Source organism: Berghia stephanieae, chromosome 1, assembly GCF_034508935.2.
Source record: "Berghia stephanieae isolate SIO BIC M18660-M18661 chromosome 1, UCSD_Bste_1.3, whole genome shotgun sequence".
Taxonomy (NCBI): Eukaryota; Metazoa; Mollusca; class Gastropoda; order Nudibranchia; family Aeolidiidae; genus Berghia; species Berghia stephanieae.
Window position 1 is genome coordinate 38,678,159 of NC_088360.1, and position 27,845 is coordinate 38,706,003.

Consider the following 27,845-nt stretch of genomic DNA (forward strand, 5'->3'; position numbering starts at 1 on the left):
AGACAATTTTCCCTGTGCGGTTTTGTGGTTATGTGGAATGATTTCGGACCGGTAAGTCAGCAAAGTTGAGTCCTTGAGAAAGGCTCTTTAAAATAAAACTTGAGCTTTTAATTATAACAATATCCACTAAACGTGCTCAAAGTGCTTTTCAAAGGGTCCCTGACCAGCAGTAACAAGTAACATACAGAACGAGACATGACGTCTGTTAGGCGATATTACAATTTTTCCGACAGAGACAACGCTGTCAACAGCCAGGTACTCATTTTTCATCTGAGTACGGTAAGAGGACTCAACTATGCGCCGAGCTAGGCTCGAACCCAGGACCTTCCGATCCGAAAGCGAATGTTTTACCACATAGCCGTACATTCACATTCTCTCACCGTACTCATGTGTAAAATGAGATCTGATCGTAAAAGCGTCATGTCTCGTCCTACATGTTGGCTTGAGCTTGTAAAGCTATTGGAATAGATTCAGTGTACTTTGTGCGATATGTATAGTCAAATTAAAAAGTACGTCAATCACTTCCAATGATAACGGGATGCTTCATGCATTATGCGATCTTGATCATTTATAAAACTGCTACCAATTGAAAATCTGAGAGCAGTACGGATATGAAAGCTCAAATTCACGTCCAAGGATAATAGGATGCTTTGTACTTGAAGCCATCTTGTTCAATAACAAAACTAATACCAATTAAAATTTTGAAAGCAGTAAGGGGATGCCTGAAGTATGGAATCGTAAAAATATTTACGAAAATGTGAAAATGGAATGGCTTAGGAATTAAAAAAAACAACACAGTATTGTTTAATTCACTTTTTCTTTCGCTATAAAAAATCAGAACTGTAATATAAAATGATTTACGGTTCCCATTTTCGCGCTGCATAAATAGAATTAATTAAATTCTGTAAATAAAATATTTTTTGTCCATGTCATTTTGCTCCTTCGGTTGTAACAAATCTTGTACACACCATGAAGAATCTTCGACACGTCTTGAATATCAATACACAATGATAATCGGTGACAAGCAACATAATGATCTTACTTTTATGAGTCGATTATTGTTTAAAGAGAAAAGAGCGTTTTCGTTTATTGCAAGCATGCTTGTTTATGTCAAGCCATGTCAGCTACATGATATCCTATTATGGATTCTGTAAATCTATTAAAAACTTTTCTCCCCGTCGTGGCTTTTAACTAGCTAGTTAACTACCGTTCTATGGAACGTATTGGTCCGAAAATATCAACTTAAGAAACTGCGGAGCACAGACGTACCCTTGTGAAGAATAATATAAGTATTAAAATTGCCCCAACTATCGGGAGCCTCTGTGGTATAAGGGTAGCACGTCTGATCAGTAATCAGAAGGTCTGAGGTTCGATATCCAGTCGAGGAAGACTGATTTTTTGGGATGCTTTTTTTCTTGTATTTTTCTTTTTTGCTTTGTCTGGCACCTTTCATACACACTAGTTCAGATCTTTATGTTATTGGTCCGAAAACTCGTTCTTCAAATTTCGATCAATTTAAATGACCCTCATCTTAGCAAAAAACTCTCAAACCTGGGACCACACGAGATACCTGTCCTATGTTTCGATCTCACGATTTCCGACACAAGTTGGTCACGCGATAATATGTCTCCGTAAAACCTGGCATAGATCGCATAGGGACAACATGGGCGAGTGGATAAGTCATCGCATAAGGCATTGTAGTTGCAATTCAACGACGGAGACCCCAGGTTCGAGACTGATTGCCAGAATTTTGTTTTTCTTTTCTCAGTGAGCAAAATAAAATTTAAAAAAAAATCAAAACAAAACAAAACAAACTATTGGCGCTGAATTGCGGTTGGGTTATACCCGGAGTGAAAATATTTGCAGGTCTGATAACTGAAGCAAGTATGGGGTCGTTTTAACATTGTTGTAATGGTGAATTCTTTTGAGTTGGTTTGAAAGTGTTCCCATTACAACAATGAGACCATAACAATTTGGGTTATCCAATCTGCAAATAGGAAAGTGCGCGTCGGTTCAGTCCATTCATATCTATTTTTTAAACTTCAGACAGAGCGTGTCCCAACCCGCTCATTCTCGCGAAAATAAATACATATGTGACCCACCGTCTCAAAACGGTATTATGTCGGGATGAATTCGACCCCGAAAATCCAATCTAGAATTACAAAGATAAGAAATACGAGCATTTAGGCTTATTGCAATGTGAGAAATGGTATTAATTCTTGCTCGAAACGAATAGAACTTAACCAAAATGTTCAATTTTATGGCTATGGGTTCACTTTCAAACATCTAGTTCAACCCCGATATAGCTAATACCGCTTTGAGGCGAGGGGTCACACATGTAAATAAAACAAAAGAGGTCAGAAATAAAATCAAAAAAGCAAAACGAAGCTCCTCCCTTTACTCCATTCTATTCTAATCGAGATAACGTGGGCTGACTTTCAATTTGAAATTGATTAATCTCTCAGAAAAATACTGAAAAATGTTCCTATAGATAGCGTCATTCGGGTCTATGTTTTTTGCCATCCGCGTTTATGAGTAATTCTCACTAAACTATAATAATAATGAATGAAACTGTATTAACCAGACAATAAACTTTCAAGGTTACACATAGTTTTGTGTGTTGGTCCGTTATACTTCTGGATGGCAATGTTGTGAGCTTCTTAGCCAAGAGCATACTATCTATGGTCCGTTCCACAACCCGTGCGCATACGTTGACGTGGATAATATTCACAACATTCTGATGGGGATTATAATGATTATAGACGCGAACACTAGAATTGTTTGTAGCGTTTAGCCGATTTTTTTTTCATCGGTTACAATACCCTACATTGACATTTTTCTTCTTTACGGTATATTAAAAGAAAGAAAAAAAAAACGGAGGGTCTGGGATGAGTGAACATTCTGATGTATTACATTAACAATATTATACACAGTGAATTCTGTTGTGATTACGATCACAGAACTGCCTTCAGGCTTGACCAAGGGTTTAGATTTCACTAGATTCATGTTGACTACTCACTAGCATTGCCACCCTGGGTCCAAAATATTGCAGCCTATCGTACACTTTGTACACACTTTAATAGTTGAAGCCAGAGGCGAAGCTTGCTGTTGTGATTTCAACTTTCATAAAGACTGATAACAATATGGATTTATCATACAAATTTGTCACAATGAAGAACATTTTCAAGTATTTCTCCAGAGAGGCGAAGAGCGGAATATTTGTTATGGCATGCGGCTGATAGCAATACTATTAACAGATGGCCCACAACAAGGAGCTCAGAGAGGGGAAGTCAAATTGATAATTACGTGTTCTTTTAATTAAGCATCTCTGGTACTTGAGCGTTTCCTTTGTAAGGAAACCAAACTTACATGGGATCTGTTTGGTGTTAAAGAAGTTTTGATTCAGTGATATATTTCACATTATAAAAAAACGAAAGCCCCCCCCCCCCCCGGAACATAATTCAAGAATGGCCGCCCACGTAGCGTACTCGATGGATGGGTTTTCGTGACGTGTCTTGTCCGACCTTTATGAGTTGTCTTGCCCACAGGTTGGTCAGGCATAATGCCTTTGTGAAATGCATTTCTCCTCGTCCTGTCGGAGACGGGCGTAATAATTCGGGGGACACCCCCACCCTCCCGGTTTTCGACATCAATGTCTTTGTCCGAAAAATGTAAACGCACCTAACGGGCTACGTGTGTCGTCCAACATATATGGCCGTTGTCCACCAGGGAAGGGATACATTATACCGCTGATGGCCTCTGTTTTCAACACTGTTAACTACTTTATTAATGCTATTTATTATTACACTATAAGAAACAACCTAAAATTATTTGCTAAGCTACCCCACTGAATGCAACTTTGTTGTGATTATTTTCCCCACGGGAAAGAGAATCAACACACCATTACTTTTAACATTTAAAAGTTTGAATCTTTTTTATTGCAAAAAGACGAAAAGATCAAAGGAATTCGGCTTTGTGAGTAAACAGTTTGGTCTATCACTATTCAAAATTCGTAATGCCACTTAAAATATAAACACGCATGCAAATAACCACGGCACCACATTTCGTAACATTGGGGGAATTTGCGATATTCCGTGTGCACGGGACATGGTATGGACTAAAGCTGTTCCCTGATGCCACAATTTTTATTAACTCACAACTTTGATTTTTTTAAATCGTTCGAAATCTTTTGAAATGGGTCATTTTGAAATCGGGAAATCTATTGCTGGATAATGATCCTGAGCAAACAACTTCTCATGTAAATAAAAACTAATTGACAAATTTAAACAACTAAATTTTTTTGTTGATATTGATAGTTTCACTCAGAAACAGGTCACTGGTTTTACTAAACAGTCATAAATGAGAGAGAGAGAGAGAGAGAGAGAGAGAGAGAGAGAGAGAGAGAGAGTAGGTTAGTTTTGTTAATTCATTCGCCATCGTTCCATGTTTTTAACTCTCAGATGAAAAAATGTGATCACGAAATCGGAAGTAGACGAAATTAACGTTTCGCTGTTACGCGCGAGACGCTGTTACCCTGTACCTTAACTGTTTATAAAGAATAGGAATTAGGCCTAGGAATAAAACTTACACATTGTTTTTATCACATTGTGTGCCGACATCCCAATTTTCATTCTGTGTTGAAACTGAAATTCAGCGATCATGGTTCAGGTAATATTGGGACCAGAGGATCAGTCTCGGCCCTCGCCTCCTTAGTTCAGAAAATGAAATGAAAAGTCATTTTTATTTATCATTCATTTCAATTTCATTGCCTCGCCTTGTTCAGTCCAGAGTAGCCATTTAAATGAAAATTCAGTTTTCAAATGATAGTATAAAATCTGGTTTACTACGATGCAGTATCAGTATATCATCTCATTGATAAAACCGTTTGAATTGTGTCTCTAGGAGTAGGCACTTAAATGAAGGGCTAAATCTGTGTCACAGTTCTCCCATTCACCTGTGTGACCGCTAGTTATCGTTTGTGAGCTGCAGGCTAAAACCCTGGCTTGGTTAAATTGAGATATCTCTGGTATTTATTTACAGAATTAGATAAATTAAATACAAAAATAAAGGGCATTGAACGCCCTATCATTTGGTACAATTACCGTTTCCCTCCTTAAACTCATTTAGAAGATATTGTAATGGAAAGATAGCTTACTTTTAGTGGGCAAGAAAATCAAGCCGTTTATCATCATTCATGAAAAAATTCCCTTAAAACATAAATAATCATAAAATTCAATCATTTTTCTTTCCAATGATACCATTTTCAACTTTCAAAACTGCTTCCAGGATACCCTTTGAGCATTCCATAAAATCACACTCATTTCAAAATCTACCAAAGTAACGCCATTCCAGCTTGGACTGCCGTGGTCAGCGTCAGTCATTGGCTCCTAGTGTTGTGACGTCACAGTGTTTCAGGGGAATCCCCTTTCGTTTTTTCAGTCAGCTGGTGCCCAATTTCAGGCTGATTCCTATAGTAATTTTTGGGTGTTTTTAAGGCATAAAAAATTGAATAACTCTGCTTCTATATAACCTAGAGACAAAATTCAAACGGTTTTATCATCGGAATGGTATACTGCATCATAGTAAACCAGATTTTATTCTGTCATTTGAAAACTGAATTTTCATTTAAGTGCCTACTAGGAGGACTAGAGAGGTGGGCCGGTGTTACCAATACTTAGCTTCTATACCAGGATAAATCATTCGTTTGGACCAAAAAATAAATAAAAAACTTACCGCTTACCGTCAAAAGCAGTTTAGATTTGAAGATGCATTTGTTTTCTATCAAAAAACATTCGGTAATGGACAATCCTTGATGAATTTCAAAAGTTGTGTTGAAATTATATCCTAATTGTTTTCATGATTAATTCCTCGCGAAATCGTGTGGGTATCGTTTCTGTTATCAAGGTACCGCCTAGCCAGGCAGGGTTGCCAGATCATTTTTGAGTAAGAGACCAAACTATCTATAGCAAGAGGCCAGATTCCTCGGCAGGAGCCCAAATACCACCAAACCCACCTGAGCCTCGCGAAAACTCTTTAGATTTGTTAAACAATTTAGATAGGATAAGGAAAATTCGTATATATAGAAGCATTAGCAAATGCAATCTGTGGCGTTAGCACGTGTTGCATTTAGATATTTAGATTGCCAAATAAAATGTCTTACCGGTACCAGAGTAAAACGATATAACGGGGAAAGTCAGAGGAAGCCAAAAAGTTGGTTACAGGAGGCCAAGTGGCCAAACCAAATTTTGGGAGGTCAAATGGCTTGGGAAAAGGCCAAATTTCTCAAATTTGGCCACCAGGAGGCCAAACTAGCAACCCTGGCCCCAGGTTTTTAAAAAAGTTTATTGGGAAAAAGATACGGAACAAAGTGTCCATAGATAGGTATGCAACTTGGTGCAAAAGGCCTTTTTTTCTTTTATTCAATAAACTTGACTGCTGGTGGACCCTAGGCCTCTCTACAAGTCCAAGAAATAATACTCACTTTTTCTCTGCTCCAACGAAAATATCTACCCCCTACCGGTCTAATTATTTGTAGCAGACGACAAATTTCTCAAAACGGTCACGTGACACTGTAAATAGGTACTTTGGTAAAAAATTCAAATTGGATTGAGCTCAATGAAACCTGTATCATTTTAAAGTGCTTTTCAACACGATTCTAATGATACCAAAATAAAGCAGAAAAAAAGTTGTGTTAGTTTAAAGGCTGACAAATGGTCTTCTATTTGCCTTTGTTATTTACTGACGGACTTTGTGACCTGAAAATTGTTGCATTTCCGGTAGTAACCGCCATTTGGATTTCAAAACTGGTCTAAAATGACCGCTAAGATTTGAGTAAGGATTTTACTGGAACGAATTTCATGGATGCGGTATACAACTTTGCCCTGAATTTAATTTTATAAAAAAGTTAAGATGTTAAATAAACGTGCCAGCATGAAATTTTGATTTACCAAGTTCTAATCTTTTAATTATCCAAAGCTAAATTATACCCTATTTTATCCATAATCAAAAGTTATACTAAATTGTCATTGATTTTAAAATAAACTACACCAAACGATAGAGTAATTTCTCCTGAAGAAAATAAGACATAAATCATTAAAATCCATCCATAAACAAAAAATCTATGGAACTTTTTCTGAGACCCATCACTAAAAAGTCCAAAAAATCGGGTCACAGCCACTTGGCCATTTATCGGCTCCCTGCTGGAGGGCCAAATGGACGTTTACCAAAGTACCTACTGTAAAAACAACACAGGAAGTCCATGAAAGCTTATTTACGGCATTTCCTTTGAACCGTGTAAACAACAAAATTTCGTTTTCATTCGACTCAACGGGTCAGATTGGCCGGTATTTTTTAACGAACTAAAGTTCTGAAAAATCAAAATGTTTCTTAGAAAGGTGAAAGATGCTAGTTTTTGAAACAGAGGTAGGTTTTTTAAAAAAATCTTTATATTTTACGTGAATGCATGCTCAAGGCGAGTTGGACGTGCAGCGGAGGTTGGTAGGCCAAAGGCCCACCTCTCTAGATAGGGACTTTGACTTGATAAAATTTTCAAACTCAAAATTTGAGTCAAAACATCTTAATTTTACTACTTGACCCAGTCAGGTGGATGGGACTTGAAAAAACATAAAATTTAATACCTTATTTGCTTATCTACAACTAACGATTCCAGAGTTATATTTTTCTGTTGGAAGTTTTGGGAGGCCTTAGCCTTAGGAAAGCTCGGCTCCTCGCGCTAGCTGACTTTCATTTTCACCGTGGATCTTTTGTCATGTCAATGACAATGTCATAGTAATAGTAGCATTTTAAATACTCTAGAATAAACCTTGATAGATTAATGAAAGTTTCAACTTTTGTAGTAACTGCCGTGATTGCCGGAACTCAGTATTCTGGCTGTAGGACTTCGACTTCATGGCTAGGATTGGTCAAGATGGCCGGTGATCACAGTCACAGAGTTACTAAGTTACCGGTGATCACAGAGTTACTAAGTTAAAACTATTAAATTATTAAAGTTAAAGTATACTAATATAGTTTACATTGTATCAGTCTAGTGGAATGAGAATGAGTGTTCGATAGAGATTTCCCTTAGGCTTTATATGGGCTGGGTAAGCCTGGGATGAGGCAGAGCAGAAATAGGGATGGCCATCATTTCTATGGTCACCATAGCCGTACGTTTGTTTACGGCTAAAGATCCCTACACTGCTCCCCCCTCCCCTCAAAAAGAGCAGGGTGGCTAGACATGGGATACCCACCTCCACCTTTTTGGAGCTCTCAATAATGATTAAAAGCTAAATAAAGGAGAGGAGCCCTTACCTAGGGCATGGCAACCAAAAAGAAAAAAAGGGGTGGGGGTGGTGAAAATAAAGCTGAAATGACCCTTGCATGTCCGAGAAATTCTTTTAAAAATATGGAACGAAACAAGCTCTAAATCTAGATTGTTATATAATAATGAAACACATACTGCTTTTTTGGGTCATGACAGTATTGTGTGTGAGATGTCCTGTTCAAGATCTTTGAAAAGTTGGCCGTCATGAGGAAAGCAAGCCGTCATATTCACCTTTCTCAGTCCAAGCATTGCACACCCCAAGTTCAAACATTGATTTTGAATTTGAATTATAACTTGTGCTTTTTTGTTTTTTAAATTTAATTTTAGATTTTAAACATTACACTTCACATATTTTCAGGTTGCCAATTTTGTTAAAAATTTGTGCTTAAAGACACATTGTAAGGGAATGGCAATTTGCGGGCGCAAATATCAGGGCGATCCGCAAATTTCCCAAAATTGGCAAATCGTGGCAAATTTTTGGGGAAAAAAAGAAGCGAAAACATAATAACAAGAAAAAAAAGTGCGAAACTTGAGAAATGTTGCAGCTTTGTCTGGGCTCAAACCAAGGGAAGCTACTCTCTACGGATAATGATCATTTAAAATCTTGGTAACAACGCTATTCAAAGTCATTTCATTTCTCAAGTCAAATAAATCGAGTCACTTACACTTCCAACTTCAGTCATGGATCGTTTCGTCGAAAAATCTTCAAATAAGGATCCAAAGTGCGGCAAATTTTGGGGGTTTTTTTGGGCAAATTTTAGGTCCCAATTTGGCAAAAAATGCAGATGACAGGTTATTTACTGACAGACTTTGTGAGCTGAAACTGTTACATTTCCGGTAGCGATTATCATTTGGATTTCTAAAATGGCCACTAACATTTCAGTTAGGATTTTTCTGGAATGAATTTGATTTTATTAAATGGTTAAGATGTTAAATTACGTGACTCAAGAGGAATTTTGATTTATCAATATACTGACTTTTTAATTATCCAAAGCTAAATTATACCCTATTTTATCCACGACCAAAAGAGTAGTGATTTAATCATAGACAGCATCAAACAATAATTTAATTCCTGAAGAAAATAAAACATAAATCAATAAAATCCACCCATAAATTAAAAATCTATCAAATTTGTTCTGAGACCCATTTCTCAAAAATTCTAAAAATCGTGTCACAGCCACTAGGCCATAATTTATATCAATCAGCTCACTGCTGGGCGTTTACCAAGGTACCGATATTTATCATATGAAATGCTTTATTTTGTTGTTTTTACTTTGAACAAAATAATTTATATTGCAGTCTTTAAGAAATATTTAAATTTACTCTCACTCTCTGTATAGTCTGGGTAATTTGAATGTGTTTCTTAAATGTCAATCGGGGGGGAAAAAAAAAAGAAAAAAATTAAGGTAGGCTAACCTGTGATTGTGATGTTTGATTCAATTTCTCTTTTTTAAAAAAAATTTCAGAGAAAGCAAGGACAAAAAAGAGCACTCAATGGAGAATCAGACATAAAGAATAAAAGATTAAAAGGTGAAGTACTTAACACTTTTAAAATGTTTTTTTTTTTTCCTTTTTAAATTAAAAATTTTGCTCTCTGTACGTATATAGTCTAAAGTGGCAATCGGAATCTTGTTCTCTGTATCAGTAGTGGTAGATCTGCTTCATGTCCTGGGATTATAAGTCCTGTACCATGCATTCACTCCCATAGTGGCCAGGGAGTACATACTGTATTTTCTATCCCCCTATGTCTATTTTCCAACTTGCTTTCTGTGTCATGGCCCTGGCTGGGAGGGAAGCAGTCAAATGTATCGTTAGTTTTGGGAGATGATATTTTTTTCTCATGTAAATCATCTCTCTGTTATGCACTGTATTATATTTTGTTTATATGTATTATATGTGGTTTGTAAACATTTGTATTCCTCTTAGTGGGGACCTGTGCTTGTGTCTGGATGAGACTTTTAAGTGATCTCAAACTAAGTACTTTGATAATGTGCTCTTTGGAATCTACATCTGTTCCCTATTAGAAGCAATTCCCCTTTGTCTGCCTTATTCTTGGATGCTTTAATTGTAATTCTAATGCTATCCCATTTTCTTCCTTTTTACTGGCGCTGATATAACCTTAATGTGTTGCTAGCGCCATAAAACCCGTTAAAAAAAAACCATGCATTCAGGTGACATGATCACTTATCAGACATTTAATAAATCTGTTCCAAGTTTTTCAGGTGGGCATTTCATCACAATTAAGATTTTGTTTTTTTTCTATCAGTGAGTCATGATTCCCATGGATCTGTGTCTGGTTCACCTCTGGTTTGTGGTCAGGGAGATGTTGGCCAGCTGGGTCTGGGTGAGGATGTCATGGAAAAGTCAAGGTTTGGAGCTGTTGAAATCCCAGATCCTGTCATCCAGGTTGTTGCAGGTGGAATGCACACTGTTTGTCTGACAAACACCCATCAGGTACATTAAATGCCTATATGAGTGCTGTGTTTTTTTATACACAAGGTTTTTTGCTGATCAATATATTCTACTTCAGGGTTTAACTTTGATATCTAAAATCATTCTTGGAATGCCTTGTAAATTGTTAGCTGGGAAAATATGTCCGAGAGGGCTGTGGAATAGTATGAATGAATTGGGGGTCCTTGACCTATTCTTGGTAATGGACTTCAACTCCCTGCTACTAGACTCTCCCTCTTTCACCCTCCCCACATAATTTTTCCATACCTTTGTCTGTATGGCTTTTTTCTTCCCCACCTTCCTTTTTCACTGGAGTTTTTCAGTGTAATTGAACACCTGGCATAAAATCTTGTATCTTTCTTTTTTCTTTTTTCATTACGCTGTTTAATCTTAAAGGCGAAATACTGTAAGTACTGTATAGTTTCTGAAAAATTGTTCTTAAAAAAATTATCAACCCTAAAAATTTTGAAGAATCAGAATAGAGTATGTAATTTGATTTGCATATCTTTTGAAAAGATTATGCTGCAGTGCTTTGGGCTGAAATTACATTAGTCAGGTCAAGAGTTGGAGGAAGTTGAAATACAAAACATGGTAGACAGTTTCATGTGAATATAAATGCTTTAAGTCAGTATGTTTATATATTTCAGTGGGAACTTAAAATGTATCCCAACAACCCGAGAATAATGCAAATGTTGCTGTCTGAACTCAAAGAAGTGACAATAGTAAAATGGATTTGAACTTCAATTTGATGTACAAAGACATAAATTTCTTTTTGGGGTGCAAATATTATTATTATTATGTGGATATTTTGTTTTTTTCCCTTTTTCAATTATACATAACTGAATTTGACATAAAGTCTTTAGCGCTTTGTAAATTAAATTGAATCTTCTTTTCCATTTTATTATATACACAACATCCTTAAATAGTGCTAATGTTTGCTAATGCCACTGTAGTAAACCTACTTGACTTTACATTTAACAACATATATATATGCACATGCTATCATATATATCAATCAATAAAATCAGAGAAAACTGAAAGGAAGTACTCTGCCTTCAAAGAGTGTCTGCTGAAAGGGCATTCCACAGAGAAGGAGCAGAATGTTTGAAAGCTTTTTGTGAAAAATTCGACTTAGGAATTAGGAATCAAACGGTTCAAGTACAGGGAAGTAGATGAGCGGAGAGAGTGCTTCGGAGTGTAGATAGAAAGAAGAGATGACAAGTGGTTGGGAGCAGTGCCATTTGAATTTAAGAATTGTCCAAATAGAAATGTTTGAAGTATAAGTTACATTTTATTTGCAGATAAGCTAAAACATTTCAGATTTAGGCTAATCAGGCAAATCACATAAGTATTCGAATTGGTCCAGCAACTAATTTTAAAATCAACTGTTTTGTGCAGGTTTATACGTTTGGATGCAATGATGAAGGAGCCTTGGGACGCGATACAAGTGTGGAAGGATCAGAGACAACACCAGGCAAGGTGAATTTGCCTGCTCCTATTGTCATGGTAACTGCAGGAGACAGTCACACCGCAGCTTTAACAGATGATGGCAGAGTTTATGCCTGGGGAAATTTCAGGGTAGGTTTCGATTGTTTCATCCTCTTCATGGTAACAAATCAATGTGAATCCAATGTATAGTGTCTGGTATGAAATTTTATCAATGATACTTTATATGCATGTATATCCAGATTCAAAGTAAAGGCATCCATGCATGCATCTTCTAATCCCCACCCCCTTTAACTATTTTATTATTTCTTTCTTCCTTCTCTCTATTGGATCAGTATGTTCAATTACCATGCATGCTCTTGGCTGTTTGTTGTGTGCTTTTTATCAGACATCTGACGTCCATCGCAGCCAACTGTCCTGATAAAATTGAGACTGTCCCAACTTGGCAAACTGAGAAAAAAAATTTTAGAAAAGAAAAGTGGACTGTTTATATGTATTTAATGCTTTTCAGAATAGCAAATTAAAACAAGGAACAGGAAAAGCTCTAGATCTGGATTATCTTTTATAATCCAAATATACTGCTGTTTTGGTTCATGGTGATATTATGTGTTAAGGTGTTGTGTTTTAGATTTTTGAAAAGTTGGCTGCTGTAGATGTCTATTATTGGATTAATGTCAATCACCATGATCAATTATCTTTAATAATATTATTTTCAGGATGCAAGTGGCTCCATGGGTTTGACGAGTAAAGGAATAGAAAAATACCCGATTGAGATCATCCAAGAAGAGGTCATTGTCCAGATGGCATCAGGAAGTGATCACCTTGCATGTTTGACTGACAGGGGGGATTTGTTGACTTTAGGTAATCAAGGCTGTTTAATCTTTTGTTTCAATTTTAGTTTTTGAGGGTATGAGTAGCAGGTCTGCTGTTATGTCTTAACATTGGTGCTGAGTTCACACTAGACTGGAAAAATGAATAACCATTTTAAAAAAAATTTCACTTTGCAACTTGATCCACATCTGGTGCATTTTTCTTTAGATCTATGTTTGATGGAGGGGAGCCGAAAAATATTCCTTATTTAATAATTCTTATAAATTTTTATTTTAAATACAATTTTTAGTGTTTCGCTTAGGCATCAAAATATATTGTCGCAGGTGTTGCTATATTGTTTTTGTTTTTTTTAAGCAAAGTATTTTCTATTTTGCTAACTTTTAACACCACTTTTTGTGCTCTTGACCAAAATATTACTCAATATTGACTTTTTTTCATACCTTTTTTATGTATTATTCTGTTTATTTTCTCCATTCTAACATAAAATGACACTTCAATTAAGCGTAGACCTACTTAAATAACATCCTGCAATACAATTTGCATTCGATATCTATATAAAACGAAAGTAGTCCTTCAGACCTTGAGGTCATGGGCCTGGAGTATTTACCAGTTTCTGTATAGCTAGACGGATTTCTTGCTATCCTTTGGACAGGATGGTATTTATTCCAAATGATCTAAGAAATCCAGATCACTAACCACTGTGAGATGAAGTGATGTCTGCCCATTGCTTGTGAGTGAATGCTTTATCTACTGAGCCATGAAGACCTCTTATATAAAAGTTTGGATAGAGTGTCATTTTTAATGCTGTGATTGTCGCCCTAATTATTTTCATAATTATTTATATTGACGCCAGGCTTTTATACAATTTTAGGACAGTTTATTTGGCGGTTAACGTCTTCATATGAACTGTCTCTATTTTCTCTCCCAGTTAATCATTGACCTCTTGCATTATGCTTCATTTTTTATTTATATTCCCTTTTTTTTCTTTTCTTCTTTCTTTCTTTTAAAAATTTTTTTTTTGTTTTATATAGGATGTGCTGAGCAAGGTCAACTTGGAAGAATACCTGAGTGTTTTGCAACACGTGGAGGTCGTAAAGGGCTCAGTAGGTTTTGTGTGTGTGTGTGTGTGTGTGTTTTTTTGTTGTTGTTGTTGTTTCTTTAAAAATTAGATTTTTAACGAACAGATATGTTTTCCATCAAGTATTGTATTTTGCATTATGCTTTTAAAATTTTGTTATAAAAACGTTTATAAAGTAATACTTTTTCGTTTTCATGAGCTTAATATTGGAAAATGGTCAGATTCTACACTCCATATTATTTGTTATTAAAAAAATAACAACATATAGTTATTTGTAGACCTTCAACTACAGATCTACAACACCTTTTATTGATTGCCAATTGTTTTTGTTTTTTTAAAAAGGACAATTTGGTGGCTGAACAATATGCAATTATGATTTTTAAGTAAATTTAATCCTGTCAAGCTATGGGTGTAGTGACTACTACTTTTTCTACATTAGTAAACTTAAATTTTTTAAAATTTAGGTGTGCACATCTGTAGTTGTGGATGGCATTGGCCCCAATGAGAATGAAAAATTATTACATCAGTTGTCCACAAATATGTTGGTGCCATTTGACTGTGTTCAGATTTTAAAAATTGAGTTGCATAAACTTTTACCAAACCCATATGTCATTAGCTCTTTCAATCAAACAGCAATATGTTTTGTAACTGAGTCTTATATTATATTTAATATTCAACCCTGCATGCATAATTTAAATGGATGAATAGTAAGAACTCGGAATGATATATGTGCAGTTTGTTCATGTGATTTGTAACTATTCCTATAAGGCTATTCTGTTTTTATCTACAGGTATGATTCTAAGCCCTGGCTTAGTGAAGGTAAAGAAGCATAAATCCCGAAAACTTGCCCGTTTTTCTGATGTATGGGCTGGTCAGTACATGACGTTTGCCAAAGAATCTGAATCTGGTGACATCTATTCCTGGGGTCTGAACAATTACTACCAATTGGGTGAGTTTTGAATCAGTAAACCTTTTCTTCATCCTCAGGGATCTGGGACAGTACTTGCTAGTATCCCTGCTCGTGTTGTGTTAACTGGTCCTCTACATCCTATTGCCTTCTTTCTGTTGATATTCTTCTTCATTCTCTAGTTTTTTGTTTTTTTTCGAATGTGCTTCTCAATTGGTACAATGCATAGGAGATTTTCCAAATGTTTCTCATCTTATGGGGGATGATGTTTAATTTGTGACCCATCGAGTCAAACTGGTATTATGTTGGGGTGAAGCGAATGCCAGAAAGTAATTATAAAGTTACAATAAGTAAATATAAAGTTACAATAATTACGACATATAAAATTTAGGATTTATGCAGTTTTTGAACTGTTTATTCTTTTCAATAAAGCAAATGAATTTATTCCTAGTTTCATATTTTAGACTATATTTTGTTATCAGCATCAATATCACATGAGACATTACATCATTATGAGAGGGTTGTCACGTTTTTAAATGTTTGATTCATTAGAAATCATACTTGGTGTGAAAAGTTTTGTTTTACAATTTCTTCTTCATAGGTGACCTGTGATTTTTCAATGGCGTGCATTGTAAATTGGAGGATTATATGTTTGAAACAGTTATGTACAATGTACATTTTCTCAAATCAATTTATTTAATTATCTACAGGTCATGACGATATAGATTCACGTTACCTCCCAGAACGATCTGTTGCCTTCAGTAATATTGGGAAATGGAAAGACATCAGTGGAGGCCAACATCACACTGTTGCTTTAGATTCTCAAGGTGAGTATTGCATTCATTTTTGAATTGAAAAACATTCACCCTACCTTCTCTTTATTTTATTAGAATTGACGTAGAAAGTATGTATCAGTGCTGGTGGGTTTTCCTCAGATCTGCAAAAATTTTGGACTCAAGAGTAGGCATTCTTCCTTTTCAAATAAAATACATTTCCTCCCAATCAATGTACTTTGATGAGAGTTGATGCATGGTGGAACATACATGTGCGGTTACCCACTCACCAGAAGTTAACTTGAGTATTAATGATAGTTTACCATCTCAATTGTACTAAAAGTGGGTGTTAGTGCAGCAAAAATGGGGCAATCTTTCAAAACTTTCCTTTTTTTAAAAAAACTTTTTGTCACCATCAGCTCTGATGTAACTTATTTTATTTCGTTTTCATTTCCAAAAAAGAATTACTTTGAGGGTCTGAATGTTGTATGATTTTCTGTTTCAAACTAGTACAGATTAAATTCTTCCATCACCAATTTCTGATCATTGAAAAAACATTTATGGTCTCATAAATAATCAGATAGTAAAATGTTAACTTCCCATTTTTACAATAAACGCCTGATACTGTTTAATGCCTTTTCCTTTTCAACCACCTTCTACTGTCAGCAAATATTTTGAAGTTTTGCTTTTGTTTTCTTGATTAGCAGTTAACCTTGGTTGATGATTTTGAATTGAAAACGGAAGAGATTAGTTGTGAGCTTCATACCAGATATAGTATCAATAAGCATGCTTCATTGAGTTGAAATAACTGTTGTGAGCTTTGTACCAGATATTGATTGTATCAATATGTCTGCTTCACTGGAAATAACTACTACTAAAACACATATACGGATGTAGAATTATATGTGATTGTTCAGCTGATTTAGTTATTTGATGAATTTGGTATAATTTTGATGGTAATTCAATACACTGATGTGCAGGGCTATTTTCCTTTATTGATGAAAACATTGTTTTGTCATAGGAAGTTGATGGTTACTATTTATATATTTCTTTATTCATGATTTATCAAGGACAAGTATACTGTCTCGGAAGGGATGATTATGGTCGATTAGGTCTTGGAGACGGCTGTGGAGAAAAGAAAGAACCTACATTGTTGCCTGCTCTTAAAGATGTTAAGTGCTCCAGGGTTGGTGCCGGTGGTTGTGTCAGTTTTGCCATTGCTGAGAACGGTGTGTTTGAGTTAATCTTATTAAAAAATTTATTAGTTGCTTTTTATGTATTTATTTTTCAGGTATTATTATATGATACGTCCAGTACTAGGGTCAATGACCAAGATATTTTAAACTACATCCAATTTGTAGTATTATTGTATTCTGTCGGCTACTGTCCCTATTTAATTTTGGCAGTGTGTATTTGTGTGTAAGTGTGTTCCTATCATTCTGTCCCTCATTTTGACTTTCTGAACTTGGCAGCCCTGTTGAGTGTAATATGTAGTTATAGATGAGTCAGGCACAAGGCACTATTGCGATGAGGACAGAATGGTTATAGAACAACAACCATTCCAACTTACATTACATTACATACATTGTAGACAGCACTGTTGAGATGGAGAAATGATGACTGAACCTGTTACAATATTGACTGTTCCAGAATTTTTTTTTTTTTGGGGGGGGGGGGGGTCTTGGTGGGTCTTCTGGCCTTCCATGGTGGGCAGAGAGTTCACATGCTGTGTCTTCTATCCCCTATATCTGTTTTTCTCTTTCCATGTTGCTCTCTGTCTTTGTTCTGGATTAAGAATGCACGTTTTTTTTCCCCGGGCAGTCTTTAGTTGGGAGGGAGACGAGTCAAATACTGTACCTGTTTTTTAGACATCTGTTTGTTTTTTTTTTTTGTGTATGGGTTTTGTTTTCTTTTGTTGTTTGTTTTTGGTTTTGGTTCCAGATTAAGAATTTTAAGATTGGACTTTTGTTGAAGAATAAGCGCTACTGGGCTTATATTACTCAGATATGGATATTTTTATTCTTCTGGCCTTCCATGGTGGGCAGAGAGTTCACATGCTGTGTCTTCTATCCCCTATATCTGTTTTTCTCTTTCCATGTTGCTCTCTGTCTTTGTTCTGGATTAAGAATGCACGTTTTTTTCCCCTAGCAGTCTTTACTTGGGAGGGAGACGAGTCAAATACTGTAGCTGTTTTTTAGACAAGATCTGTTTTTTTGTGTGTATGGGTTTTGTTTTCTTTTGTTGTTGTTTGTTTTTGGTTTTGGTTCCAGATTAAGAATTTTAAGATTGGACTTTTGTTGAAGAATAAGCGGTACTGTGCTTATATTACTCAGATATGGATATTTTTATGTTCAAATTTAAATGTAATATATCACTTATGTGTACTTGATGGGGATTGATTCTTGCGACTGTATTTGAACGGTTTGATATGATAGTGTTTATAGAATTATTTTTTCAAACCCATTTAGGACATTTATACTCCTGGGGAATGGGATCCAATTTACAACTAGGGAGCGGAAACGAGGACGACATATTTGAACCCACTCTGGTCAAAAGCAAACAAGTGGAAGGCAGGTGTGTACTTTATTTAAATTATTTGTTTCAGTTTATATATTAATCTATTTACTACCGTCGCTATTGTTACTATGGTATTTAGTAATACCATGCATATAATTTGCATTTATAATTTTTCATCAATGTTGGATAGAATTAGACATCTATGCTAGCATTCACATTTAAAAAAAAAAGATAATCTTTAATCATTAAATACATAACTATGAAATTTTAAAGTAACTTTCCAAATCAACTGGCAGAGACAATTGCAATCAGCGAAGGTGCAAACCTTTTGAGGAATTCAAGCAGTGCAATCAATGCCAATGTGTTCCTGACTAATGCTTAGCAAGTCCTGGAAGCATTTGAGAATCCAAGTAACAGAGTTAAATCATATAGAGTTTAAACTGGTCCAACTGATCCAAAGAGCAAAGACAGTAACGCCTCAGTGGATCCCTTGTCATTGTAGCATCCTAGGAAATTAATTATTTGACAGCCTGTCTAAATTGGGAGCAAACCGGCCTCAAGTGGTAAACAAGTATGACATTTGTGAGATCAAATCCTTTATCCAGACCAAGGCCAAAACCTCATGGAACAAGAAGCACCCAGAATATATGAAAAATGACCCCATAAAACATCTCAAAAGACAAGATCAAGTTGCCATTTTCAGACTTCGCTGCGGACATAACATCTCCGACACCACATGTTCAAAGCATTTAAGATTGAAGAGACAAACATTTGTGAATGTGGAGAGGGGAAGCAGGATGCCACACATGTTTTGCAGGACTGTACAAAGTACAATGAGCAAAGGGTGACCATTTGGCCTGAGAAGACTACACAAAAGTCGAAGCTCTATGGGTTTCAGCACAGAACTTGGGAAGACCACAGCATTCCTGCATCTTGTGACCATTAAGACATTATTAGCGAGAAGAAGAATTTTTAAGTTTCTGATCAAAAAATGTTCATGACCTCCAGATTTTAAGAATAATTTAAAATAGTGTTAACAATTATCTTATGCTCATAGGGTGTATGGTTACTTAGATATCCTATTCGTTTCATCAGAAGCTGGACACAGCCGTTTACTGCTTTCACTTTAGTTCGACAGGTAAATTTTGCCGGACGCGAGTTCATAACAGATGGTGAGTCACGGCCTGTGCCGAAAGGGCGACTGAGCAACTTTTCCTATTTTGACGATTTTTTTCTCAAGTTCAAAGTGGCGCAGTAAAGATGCTATTAGATGTTGCAATAAGATATTTTAGAGTCATAACTAGTGATTTACATACTTTTATTTGATATAATTTTAGTAGATCATTTGGGATTAGATTTTATAGGAAATAACCATAAAAATGGGTCCGAAATTTTAATTACTTCAAACGATATAATCAAACATTACATAGTTATCTGAGTTTATACAAATAAATGAGAAATAGTGCAATAATCATCAATATTTACAGAGTAAAAATATATAATCAAAGTCGTTTTGTAATGAAGCATTGTTGAGATATCCGCTCACCTGTACAGCCATATCCTTTTTTGACAGCAATTTAAAAAATGCGTAATCACCGAATTGTAGGGGTTTGTTGATCACATGATCAAAACGAACTGATTTTAGGAATGGCAATTGACAATTCTTAGGAAAAGATATGTTATACACGTTCCTTTGACGTTTGTATAGATCTAAACTATATAATAATAATAATAATAATAATAATAATAATAATAATGATCATTTTCATGAAAATAATATAGTGGCTATCACCTAAACGCCTGCTAATTTTGGTAAACGCAATAATTTCTCTTTAAAATATCGTTCTAAATGCCCGTTTAAAAAAAAAATTTGAATTCGCCTTTATATGTCCACTCTGACAGAAAGGAAATAAAAAAAAAGAAAGAAAGAAAGAATAAAGAATTTTACTGAATCATTTGCGACCGAAGAATTGACTCATCACCTGTTTCCGAGAGTTTTATTTAACTTCCCAACGCCCCAAATTACTATCAATTCATTCAATATAATTTACTCCTCCCCACTCCACGCTCTCCGGCAATTTCCTTCCATGTCCCTCAAACTGCTTTCTTTCCATGAGCGTCCAATCAGCTTTTTACAATTGCCCATTTCCAATTGGCTGCTGAAAAAGGACAATTCTAATTTCAATTATCCACCAGTCGGTCATCAGCAAAGTCAAGAAAGCTCCTCCTACTCAAATCACACATACCCACGAATATGTGAGGCCTTGTAGACCAGTCACTGGTCTTTGATGTTACACAACCATCCGCCAGATTTGATCACATCGCTTTTGATGATGTCACTCAAAATCTATCTTCTTCTCTCAACCCCGTTGACCGTACCACGAGTCAACATAAAAGAATATCGCGATGAGGTGCGAATCGTGAAGATGGAATGACGTAGCTGTGTTAAAGTTATAGGTTCAAAGTTCAATTGTCAGAGAGAACTGATGAGAGATCAAACTGAGGTGGTAAAATGACAATTGTTTCGTGGTAAAACGTTGCATAAATTAGTTTTATGTACACCAACACACACACACCACAACACACACACACACTCTCTCTCTCTCTCTCTCTCTCTCTCTCTCTCTCTCTCTCTCTCTCTCTCTTTTTCTCTCTCTCTCTCTCTCTCTCTCTCCAGTGCTGCGACAAAAAGAAAGGACGTCTACCAGATAGCTAATACTATTTAAAATGGAAATTTGTTGAAAATGGTCTGCTTATTGATCAACCGAAGCATCGTGGATAACAGAAATGATCATTGTGAATCAGTTGAAACACGTGATATCGATGTAATACTAATACTAGTAATAATCATATAATATCAGTATATTTATCTTACTCTTAATCACCGCTGTAATAATAATAATAATAATAATAATAATGATAATAGTAAAAAATAAATAATATCCATTTTTTGACAATAAAAAATCGTGATAAATGCATTGAAAAAGATGGGAGGGGGAGGATTAATGATCAGATAATCAAAGTGAACTGTTATTTTAAAATAAATTGACAATCATAGGTAAAGATAAGTTATAAGTAGTATTCCTTTAAACTTTGTATAGACGTCTAGATCTTAACACATTTTATATATTAATACTTTTTATTAACATACGTAAAACCTCACGATTATTGTAAGGAACAGCTGATTGTTACATTTCACAGAAACAGCTTCTAATTAACCAACGTTCTGTTTTCTTTTTTTCACTGGTGGAACTTCACTTGCTAATTCTGGAGCAGTTTGCATGAAATGTTTTTTGACCACATATCTCATTTGAGCCCCTTCACAGCTTATTCAGCAGAGTCCAATTGCATTGAGACAATGCTTGTTTTCAGTATGACCATTCATCTGAGTAAAGAAAAAAATCATTAGTTATTATTGATATTGATGATGATGATGATAATAATAATGATGATAATTGTAATTATAAGAGTCATAATAATATTATTGATTGTTAGTAATAATACGATAGTGATCGCCTGATGCCTGCTAATAATAATAACGTAATAATTTTCCTTTAAAATATAGTTCTAAATGCCCGTTATTCAAAATGGAATCCGCCTATATACCCACTCTGAAATATTTTTAGCAAAAATAAGATAGAGAAAGAAGTTTACTGTAGCATTTGCGGCCAAAAAAAAGGATTTATCACCGGTCTGTGAGAGTCTTATTTGACACCTAGACAACGCCCCAAATTACGTTCAATTCATTTCAAATTTACTCCATCTCTCAGCAAATTCATCCCATGACTTCGAAACTGATTTCTATCCATGAAGCGCCAATCAGATGTTTACAATTACCCATTTCCAATTGGCTGCTGAAAAAGGACAATTATAATTTCAATCGTCCACCAGTCGGTCATCGGCAAAGTCAAATAAGCCCCTCCCACTCAAATCACATATCCCCTCGAAACTTCGGCCTTGTAGCGCAGTCCACCGGGCTTTTGATGTTACACAGTCATCCGCCACCTTTGATCACATCGCTTTTTGATGTTATAATATATCTATCTACCCTCTTTTCTCACACCCGTTGACTGTACCAACGGGCGATGTAGAAGAATATCGAGGGAATGTGCGAATCGTGAAGATGGAATGGCAAATTGGTGTGAAAGTTATAGGTTTAAAGTTCAATTTTCACTGAGAAATCATAAGAACTTGACTGAACAAGCAATAAAAATCGTTCCATGCTAAAAATGTGCGTACACGAGTTTTACACACACACACACACACACACACACACACGCTCCCCCCCGCCTTCTCTCTCTCTCTCTCTCTCTCTCTCTCTCTCTCTCTCTCTCTCTCTGAGTGTGTGTGTGTACTACTACTACTACTACTACTACTACTACTACTACTACTACTACTATGATTACTACTATAACTGCGCTATCATCATCATCATTATCGTCATCGTGATCATCATCATCATCATCACCATAAAACAACAACAACAATAACGTTATCATCACAATTGGACTCGTGTTCTTATGTCTCAGGAGTTTGCCTGAATACGGGACTATTTTGTTAGCCAACAAAGAATTAGACAAGATGTGTTTACACATTCATTGTGCAAAAACCGGTCATTACAAATCATTGAAATAAATACTATATTAAAAGTAGATTATTACTCTTATATTTACTATCATGTGTTAGGGTAACAAAACTCAGATAACATCAATTTGAATTTTTTAAACAATTAAAAATATTTTTTTAGGTTAATTTTAAATAGAAAAATATACATTTTTCAAGAGAGAATAAAGTATACTCACCATTTCTTGATATCAATGAAAATAATTGCGTCTTAAAGATGAAAATGTGGCCGTTATATCCATATAAAATAGAAAAATATGGAAGAAGTGTATGGTCAGCAATTGCCGTGTAAAAATGAACGATTTTACAAAATCTGTCCTATAGCCTGACTGACAATGAAATCCAAGCGCTGCATTCTACCTGCAGGGATAAATATAGGCCAGTTTTCACGTTCTGGACATCTGTTATGACGTAACCACTCGGTGGTCTCCCCGCCATCGACGGTGGGTCGTTCCCATGGGGGGGTGAGGCGGTAGTAAACTAAAGTGAAAGATTTCTAGTGTAATAAACGGCTGTGTGGAGCATTCTTTATTACTATTATGACCAGTTTATTAACCTAAATGACTTTTGACTTAATTATTTGACATTCCTTTTGCCTCTAAAGTACTTCAGTGTAGGTGTTAAAAAATAGTATTCGTATGTCATATATATTTATCAGATTTATTTTTTTCTCTCTCTGTCATCAGACAAATTGTTCAGATTTCATCAGGAGGACAACACACTGTTTGTTTAGCAAAGAACACACAAAACGGAGTCTCTCATTGACAACAGGAGGATATGACGCGATAAGTGCCACTATATTTCTGCAGCTTTGCTATTTGAAGAATAGGACTAATAGAGAAGCTGTTTCGTTTCTATTTTGTTGACTTGTTTCCAATTTATTTTTATGTCACTGGTATTTCAGACCAGCAGTGCATTTCGTCTAATTTTTATGTGCAAAATTTATTTTCTGCTTTTATATTTATTAAGAAAAGCCAACATTGATTAATCAGTTAATCTAGGATCGTACATTTAAAGTTTGTTAAAAGGAAATTTTAGGGACTGGTTTAAGCACAATATGACTGAAAATCAGTATAAAGTCAGTGTGCAATGCTTATTCATCAGTCATGCACTCAACTCACATTTTACAAACCCTCGTCTTCAACAAAATATTTTTAGTAACATTTTTTCACCTTTTTCTTCCATGTATATGTTCCAATTCATAAACGAACTAAATTTCATATTTTGTTATACTTATTACAATTACATAACAATAAATGCTGCTACAGTAAATTCATGGATGTAGTCTTGACATTGATCCAGTTATGACGGCCATTTGAAAGATTTGGTCAATTGAACTATTTCTGATTTTTTTTTCTTTTTAAACTGTTTTGACTGTAATATCCATGTATTGAACCAATTTTCAAATGAGTTGGGAGTGTATAGTTTTCAAATGTTACTGAGATATCTTCCTTATATCATATTGGAGAAAAGATTATATTTCTGGACTAAATACAACAGTCACTGTCGAATGGCTTCCGTCCTGTTTATGACCTGCTTGGATGGTGTAACAGAATTTTTACTTTTACAAACGCCCCTCCTATATCCAACTTCTTGACCAATAACCAGCTTTTGTCACTGAACACATAATAGATCCGCCATAACTTCCGCAGCTATTTTTGGTATAATTAGTCTTCGCTGTATTCGATTTTTCAGAGAAAGAGAGAGTTTTAATTTGCAGCAACAGGATTTGTAACTCATTTTTTAAATAATTAAAATAATGTTTATTTTCCCAGAATTTGAGAATTTTTGATCTATTTTGCTTCTCAAAATATTAATAAATTTTGACTGTTCTTTAATTTCCCTATTTTGAAGTATGTATTGATGGTAATTTATTGAGTCGTTGCTTCCAATCAAAACTAAAATTTTGTCTTTCATCCCTCCTCCTCCCTGTTCCTGAAAAAAAAATTGCGCATTTTTGAAGGTTTTTAACAATTAGAATTAGTGGGTTTTTTATTTTTTATTAATGACTTTGCTCAACAATAGGTTTTTGTGCTAGAATTTTCTGTTTTATATAAAAAGAGCTTTCTGTTGTTATGTTTCATATATTTATGCTATGCATAAATTCTCCAACCCCCCCCCCCCTCCTCCTCCTCTCTCTCTCTCTCTCTCTCTCTCTTCTCTCTCTCTCTCTCTCTCTCTCTCTCCTCTCTCCTTCTCTCTCTCTCTCTCTCTCTCTCTCTCTCTCTCTCTCTCTCTCTCTCTCTCTCTCTCCTCTCTCTCTCTCTCCCCCTCTCTCTCTCTCTCTCTCGTTCACACACATGAATCTGTTTTACTGTCTCAGTTTTAGCAACAAACATTAGTTATGAATTGTAAAATTTTTCCATTTTGTCCCTTCTATCCCGAATTAATTGCTTTGTAGTTATGATTCAAATTATCAAAGACTGTTGAATATTTTTAATGTATTTATTGCTGATGTCTTTTATAATTTACAATATGAATAATTTTCAATGTACATGTGTGTGTGTGAGCAGGAATGGCTTTAATGTACCTGTATTTTTATGAATCACTTTTTTTTTAATGCTACAAAGCAATACTGATACAGTTACTTTCTGATGATTTGTTATGAATGTTGATCTGGTTTGAAACTAGCCTAATTTCATGTCACGTATGAGGAATTTCATCTTTAAATGCAATGCACGCCTATGGTTTTAAAAACTTTTCGTTTTGATTTTACTTTTTTAAAATAATTTAATATCATATCTATCAAAAGACATTTGAATTTGATCCCTTACAAAATCTTGTCTCATTAGCATGTCCCGTATGTTTCATTTAAGTGTCTTTAGAAATGGGACACTTTAATGTCTGCATTGTTTCATGTTATAATTTTTCGTTTTGTCGTAAATGATAAATCTCGTTCTGGGTGGGGATCCTGACCTCCCATAGCGGACAGGGAGGTACACACTGTGTCTTCTATCCCCATATATCTATTTTCCAACATGCTTTCTGTCTTTGTCTTGGAATGAGATTACTTGGTTTCTTTCCTGGCCCTGGTCAGGATCCTGGCTGGGAGGGAAACAGTCAAGTGCATAATTATTGTTTTGGGAGATGATATTTTTTTCCTTGTAAATCATCTCTGTTATGCATTGTATTATGCTTAGTTTACATATTATATTATATAATTTGTAAGCATTTGATTGTGTTCCTCTTAGTTCGGGCCTGTGCTTGTGTCTGGATGAGACTTTTAGGTGATCTCAAACTAAGTACTTTGATAGTGTGCTCTTGGAATCTACATCTGTTTCCTATTTGAACCAATTCCCTTTGTCTCACCTTTTCTTTTGTGCTTTAATTGTAATTCTAGAACTTTTTACTATCCCATTTTCTTCCTTTTTACTGGCGCTTATATGACCTTAATGTGTTGCAAGCGCCGTAAAACCCTTAAAACAAACAAAAACAATAAATCTCGTTGACAATATGAAATCTACTGTTACATTGTCATTAATTCAAAAGAAGCGATGGAACTTAATGAAAATAAAATACTTGTGTTAACTATACTAGAGTACGGTTTCCTTGAACTCATTCGAATGTCACGATTTTTTTTTTCCTTTTTATTTGTTATCATTCCTCATTCCTCTCTCAAACTAATTTTTACCTTGAACATGGTTCCCTCAAACTAATTTCACCTAGCCAACTTAAAAACAATAAATTAAAGGGCTTTTTAATGGGCCTGGTGATTTCGACCATTGATGATCTACTAAGACATTTGACAGTTATGTATGTGTGTATTGTGTACTCTGTAGGTGTGTGTATTCAGTATGATACACACAGCCACTCACACACTCCATTGTCATGCTGCATAACCAACGCCTCTTTGATTATTCTTATCACTTAGCCATTTGTTCTAATTTCAACGCCACTCACCCTGATTTGCTAATGGTTGTCCCCCTGGCCATACACACACAAACACACCAACCCCTTGTAACATGTCATGTAGAAAGTTATCTTCCTCAACATATCAATAATATAGTTAATAATGTTCCCTTTATTCATCCTCAAGCGGAATTGTCTTAGGGCCTATTCCAAGGGAAGATTGGAATAACCCAGGTGTCAGCTGCAGCCTAAATTGAGCTAGGGAGAGGTGGCTTGCTGAAGGTCACATAATGTGGTGGATATTCGAACTAGGTAACTTTCCGGTCCAAAGCAATGACATATATTGTTGAGCCACTTACTCTCTCCTCTCTCCCCCCACTGGGCCCCATCTAGTCTTTATGGTAAGTCAAGGTTTTCTAAAACTACAGATTCCTCGACCTTTTTAGCATGCCCCAAGGATTTCAAGGAAACCGTGCTGGAGTATTTTGTTATCAATAATCGCACTGTGCATTTTAGTTGATAATTTCATTTGTTCAGTAAAATTTGGATTGATTTCATTTTAAATTGTTATTGACTCCATTCAACAATTTGCCAACTGAATATATTTTTTTCTTCATTACCCGTGACAATTAAATTATGATTTACTAAAACATTCAGAGTGAGAAAGCAGATGGTTGTTATCCATGAATGAACAGAAAGTGTTTTGTGAATGTAAGGGTGTCACTGGTCTGTCATGCTGGTATTGTATTCATTGCTCATAATTTCTGATTTGTTAAAGTTTGCATGAAATTGTAATCAGACTGATTGTTGTAATTTGCCCGCTTTTATCTTTTATGTGTTTGTACCATATGCCATGATTATGAGATTGAAATAAAGATTACAGTTGAACTGTGAAATTAAATTCCGTCTTTTTTCATATTCGTACTGTATCTTATACACTACTGATTTCATTTTTCTATTACATAACGCATTTTCGGACAATTTCTCTTCTTATTTGACTGGATGGGGTTCCTACCTCCCATAGTGGGCAGGGAGGTACTTATTGTG

The 27,845-nt window shown here is 35.4% G+C and overlaps 1 protein-coding gene across 1 annotated transcript; it reads left to right on the forward strand.

Moving 5' to 3' along the window:
• The first annotated feature begins 4,458 nt into the window (after window positions 1–4,458).
• On the forward strand, window positions 4,459–27,699 carry LOC144974020 (regulator of chromosome condensation-like). The gene is made up of 11 exons (XM_078916913.1): window positions 4,459–4,668; window positions 9,790–9,853; window positions 10,590–10,777; window positions 12,173–12,352; window positions 12,937–13,081; window positions 14,083–14,154; window positions 14,920–15,078; window positions 15,747–15,863; window positions 16,880–17,038; window positions 18,278–18,383; window positions 23,636–27,699. The coding sequence occupies exons 1-11, from the start codon at window positions 4,660–4,662 to the stop codon at window positions 23,712–23,714; spliced, it is 1,278 nt and encodes a 425-aa protein (XP_078773039.1). The 5' UTR covers window positions 4,459–4,659; the 3' UTR covers window positions 23,715–27,699.
• Window positions 27,700–27,845: the final 146 nt, after the last annotated feature.